The following is a 5,504-nucleotide window of genomic DNA, read 5'->3' as shown; positions in this document are numbered from 1 at the left end:
GTGTTCTAATCCCACAGTATTGCAGTAACAGACTTTGCAAAGTTGGGACACAGGCAGAGCTCTATGTGTTGGTTCCCTGGTTTTTGTACCAGAAACTGAGGACTTAAAGGACTACTGGCTGGAGTAAAGTGTGTTTTCCCTGCTGATCGTCTTGCAGATACTGTAGTATTTTTAAATTTAAGATGATAAGCGTAGATTTGCTCTGAAATAAATGACTTCATGATGATGAAATGTTTGGGTACATTAAAGGAAAATGTCTTCATAGCTTAAATGGACTTGCTGTGTTCTTCATTTATTTGTATGGTTGTCCTAGTTGTTTTTTGCAGATGTTCTCAAATATTTCTTTGAAATCCCTCCACTCCTGCTCAGGAGTTAAGTGGTTTAATTGGCTGTATGTAGAAAAGGGGCCCAGTTGCGCTCAATGTTGAGATGCTGAATGGTAAGAACAGTTTTTCTGAGAAGCCTCCACTGGTAGGAAGCTGTTACCCCTTGCTGTACACGAAGGGCTATTTCAAAAGGAGGGTAAAACTGAATATTAAGTGTGTTGGGATTCGAATTTCCTGTTATATTACTGGATGACTTGCTCTTGGAATTTAGAAACAGTGAAGGCCAGAAACAGAATAGACGTGACCAGCAAAACTCCATCCATTTCAGCGAGTTCCTGAAAATAGCTCAATATCAGAAATATTTATTTCAATTTAAACTATAAAGTGTGTATTTTCAACATTATTTAATGCTTAAAACCTTCCATCCAGCCCAAGTGGTGGGGTTAAATATGTAAAAGCAAGTTTGAAGTAGGTCTCTTTAGCTGTAGAGGCCTTTTATTGACCTTGACCAAACACCATATCTAGTTATGTGTAACATGGGTGAGGAGAGCCAGATGGATTTGCTCTGCTGTGATTTGAGAGTTAGAGAATGAACTTGGCTCTGAAGGTGCAACCCAGTCACTGGAGTGGGGGCTGCCTGAGTACACTGTGGCATTCCAAAATTTTGTGATTGTCCATTTTAAAAAAAATTTAACCCCCTACTCTTTCTCTTCTAGGAACGGCATGGACCAATATGTAGAAAACTCTTCAACAAAAAGCGTAAACCTTTCAATTCCTTAAAGCAAAGATTACAAGGCACTGACATTCCCACTGTGAGAAAGGCTCCTCAGTCCAAGGTATTATCCACATCTTCCTTATTGTTCTTGATTACACCCCTAAGTACATTAAAGCCTCTTTCTGGCTCTCTGGTTTCATTTTTGCTTGATAGTGCAGTGTAATGTCATGTAAGTATAATCCACCTTTACTGTTTTCTTTTTAATCATGCTCACTTCCATTTCCAAATGTATTTCAGATACTTTCCAGATGTGGCAAAAAAGAATCTTGTTTATATTTTCATTAGAGTAGCATTAAATCTAGCAATTAACTTGGAAGAAAGTCACTTTTAATCTTACATTTAAGTCTTCCTTTAAAGTTTTGTAGTTGCTTTGTTTATCTGGTTATTTTGTGTTTTCCTTCACTACTGTGACTTGTGACTTTTATTATTGTATTTTCCAAACCTCTTTTAGTACTTTTGAAAAACAAATTCTCTTTTCTCTCCAAATGTCACAGTCCTATTTCCTGTAAATTCAAGCTTCAGCTTAAAAAAAAAAAAATGTGTACTGGAGAGATATGTAGTCTAGGTTAGTGTATGTTGGTTTTATTTTTTTATAGCCTCAACCTGTGAAGAAAGCTAACTGGAGAAAACAACATGAAGACTTCATTAATGCAATTCGATCAGCAAAGCAGTGTACACTAGCCATTAAGGAAGGCCAGCCTCTCCCATCTCCACCTCCTCCGTCCATCAACCCAGGTGTGTGTCCAGTTTGGTTTGCTTTTGATAGATATTCTTAACCTATTGAGGCGCTGCTTGATTTTTGGCCAAATGATCATGTCTTGCTCCCTCCTATGCAATCTAAAATGAACAATAGCTATTAAATTATATAAAAGTAATTTTACTGTAAAATTTCTGATCCTATTTTTTTCCCCAGTTCTGCAAAAAGATTCTGTGTTTCCTTCTAACTCTGTCTCAACATGAAAACATCACTGTGCCCAGTGTCATGGCATTACGTAATACCAGGGGACACTGTTCACATCATGGTTTATGAGAACGGAGCAGTGTCAGCAATTCTGTTAATAGCTCCCTAGTGTCAGATACCTACAGTTCTTTGTTCTTTTTTCCTTTTTTGAGATAAAAGTCCCATAATATAAATGTCGCCACTTTAACCACTTTAAGTTATATAATTTAGTGGCCCACAGCTTTTTTACCCTAAACTTTTTATTTTGAAAATTTTCAAATCTATAGAAAAGAGGAGGAAATAGTACAATGATCACTCTGTACCTTGCACTGAAATTTGACAGTTGTTGACATTGTTGTCATATTTTCTATCTCTCTTTCTGTTTTTCCTCTTGGCAGAACTATTCCAAAGTAAGTTTCAAAATTCATAAGACTTTAACTATTTCAGTGTGTATTTCTTAAGCATAAATATATTTTCCTGAATAACCACAATACTATTGTCACACTGTATATATAGACTCATATTTTCCCAATTATCTTAAGAATGTCTTTTAAAGCTCTCTTCTCACCCCCCAGCCACAATCCAAGATTCACTCAAGCTTTATGCATTGTCTTTTGTTGCCTCTTTAGTCTCTTTTGATCCTGCACAATACCCCCACCAGGCCAATTATCTCTCAGAAGGTCTCATTCTGAATCTGTCTCTATTTTCAGTCATATTAGTGCTTAACGTGCTCCTCTATCCCCTCATCTTTCTGTACATTAGAAATTAGGACTAGAAGCTCAATTAGATTCATATTAATTTTAACCCCTTATCAGATTTGGATTTTCAAACATTTTCTCCCATTCAGTGAAACTTCTTTTCACTCTCTTGATGGTATCTGTTGATGCAAAAAGGTTTTTAATTTTGATCAAGTCCAATTTATCTTTCTTGTTGTTGCCCAGCTTTTGATGCCAAACCCCTCAAATCATTGCAAAATCCAATGTCATGAGGCCTTTCCCCTCTGTTTTCTTCTAACAGTTTTATAGTTTTAGCTCTTACACGTAGGCCTTTGATCCAGGTTGAGTTAACTTTTGTATGTGGTGTAAGGTAAGATCCCAACTTCACTGAAAGTTGGGTATCTAGTTTTGTATGTAATTATCTGGTTTTCTCAGCACTGTTTGTTGAAAAGACTAGTTACCCATTGAATGGTGTTGGCACATTTATCAAAAGTCATTTGACCATAAGTGAGAGGGTTTATTTCTGGGCTCTCTGTTCTATTCTATTTGTCTATAGGTCTGTCTTTATGCTACTCCCACAGTTTTGATTATTGCAGCTTTGTAGCAAGTTTTGAAAGCAGGAAGTGTGAGTCCCCCAAGATTATTTTGGCTATTTGGGGAACTTTGAGATTCCACATGAATTTTGGGGATTTTTTTTTTCTGATTTCTGAAAATGCCATTGGAGATTTTCTAGGGTTTGCATTGAGTCTCTACATAATTTGGGTACTGTTGACATCTTAACAATAGAGTCCTCCAATCCATGAACAGGGGACGAGTTTGCATTTATTTATGTTCTCTTTAATTTCCGTTAGCAATGTTTTATAGTTTTCAGTGTACAAGTCTTTCACATCCTTGGTTAAATCTATTCCTAAGTATTTTATGATTTTTAATATTATTGTAAGTTGAGGTGTTAACTTTCTTTTCAGATTGTTCATTCTTACTGTATAGAAATACAAGTATTTTTTATTTGTTGATTTTGTATATTGCAACTTTGCTGAATTTTGTTTATTAGCTCTAACAGTTGTTTTTGGAGTGTGGAGTCTTTAGGGTTTTCTACATATAAGATTACATCATTTGTGAACAGAGATAATTTTACTCCTTCCTCTCCAATTTGTATGTCTTGCATTTCTTGTGTCTAAATATTCTGGCTGGAACTTCCAATACTATGTTGAGTGGCATTGGTAAAAGAAGACATCCTTGTTAACCAGAGGTTATAATTGACTATTTAAGCATAAATAATAGCATATTATGAGGATTATAACATGTGAAAGTGGAATGTATGAAAACAGCAGGTCAAGGTTAAGGAAAATAGACATATATTGTTGAGAGGTTCACATTATACTTGAATAGAAACAGATTATTTAAAGGTGGAGTGTTATGTAGTATAGATGGCTATTATAAAGCCTAGAGTAAATACTCAAAAATATTCACATATAACTAATAAGAGAATATATGGAGATAAAATGGAAAAAAAGTTACTGCAAAAGAAGACAGGAAAAGAGGAAAAAAGGAACAAAGAACAAATAGGACAAAGAAAAACAGCAAAATGGTAGACTTAAATCTAATTAGATGGACCATTGCATAGAAATGACCTAAACACTTCAATGAAAGGCAGAGATTGTTGAACTGAATAATAAAACAAGGTCCAATTATTTACTTTCTAGACAAAACATACTTTAAATATAAAGACAGATAAGTGGGCCTGGCAAGTGACAGAATGAAGGAGTGGGCTTTGTGGGTCTGGAGAGGTGACGGCTCCCCAAAGGACTGCTGCTCCTGCTTCAGCAGGCTGGTGCCTCAAAGGACCACACACATCCAGGATCGCCAGATCTAGTTTCTCAAAGGATGGCAGAAATGCAGACTTCCTGATTTATAAATATCAGGAACTCAGTTTTTCAGAATCTTCAAGTTTGAATCTTAGAAGTCAGGCACTGGTTTTCCTTGGTGGGGCGAGGAGAACCAGGATGGGACACCAGGGGGCATCTGGCAATGTTGTGTTTTGTTATTTTCTTCCCCTCCAGTCCCCCTCCGAGCTGTTGTTCTCAGTCTAGTTGTGGAGGACGCCGCTCACTGGCCCATGTTGGTGTTATGACCATTGCACTCTACCCAGCTGAGGCAGTTGGTCGCTGGTCGTCAGAGGGCCACTCATGGCAACTCTCACCAGCTGCTGGCCACTCACGCCGACTGCTGGCCACTTATGCCTGTCACCTGCTGCGGCTCACGGTAGCCCACGGCAGCTCATGCCAGCCACCAGCCACTCATGGCAGCCCAGCTTAAGATTGAGCTGTTGTTCACAATCTTAGCTGTAGAGGGTGCAGTTTTACTGGCGCAGCTTACTGGCCCATGTGGGAATTGAACCGGTAGCCCTGTTGTTCAAAGCTTGCACTCTTACCTATCCATTTGGGGAGCTATTCAGCCTCCCTAAAACATTGTGTTTTGATCTCAGCTGGTTACACGGGTGTGTGCAGTTTGTAAACATTTTATGGAGCCACATAGTTATGATTTGTGCCTTTCCTCTCGGATAAAAAAGTAAAAAGAGAAAAACACACCAGCAATGTCGAAACGACTGTAGACTGGCATGTTGAGAGCATGGAAAAAGATATACATGCAAATAACCATAACACTGAAGTAGCTATTGGTAATACCAGGCAAAGTAAACTTTGGGGCAAATATTATTAACAGAAATGATGATAAAAAGATATATGCAG

At 37.6% G+C, this 5,504-nt stretch overlaps 1 protein-coding gene across 1 annotated transcript in view; it reads left to right on the top strand.

Moving 5' to 3' along the window:
• ZC2HC1B (zinc finger C2HC-type containing 1B) overlaps window positions 1-5,504 on the top strand; it is a 37,565-nt gene that overhangs the window by 10,847 nt on the left and 21,214 nt on the right. The window contains exons 3-4 of the mRNA XM_019653747.1: window positions 1,043-1,162; window positions 1,698-1,836. Of these exons, the coding sequence (XP_019509292.1) occupies window positions 1,043-1,162; window positions 1,698-1,836 (259 nt within the window). The remainder of the gene's footprint in view (window positions 1-1,042; window positions 1,163-1,697; window positions 1,837-5,504) is intronic.

This window comes from Hipposideros armiger, unplaced genomic scaffold (genome assembly GCF_001890085.2).
Source record: "Hipposideros armiger isolate ML-2016 unplaced genomic scaffold, ASM189008v1 scaffold_206, whole genome shotgun sequence".
NCBI classification, from domain to species: Eukaryota; Metazoa; Chordata; class Mammalia; order Chiroptera; family Hipposideridae; genus Hipposideros; species Hipposideros armiger.
This window is presented reverse-complemented; position numbering and strand designations above follow the sequence as displayed.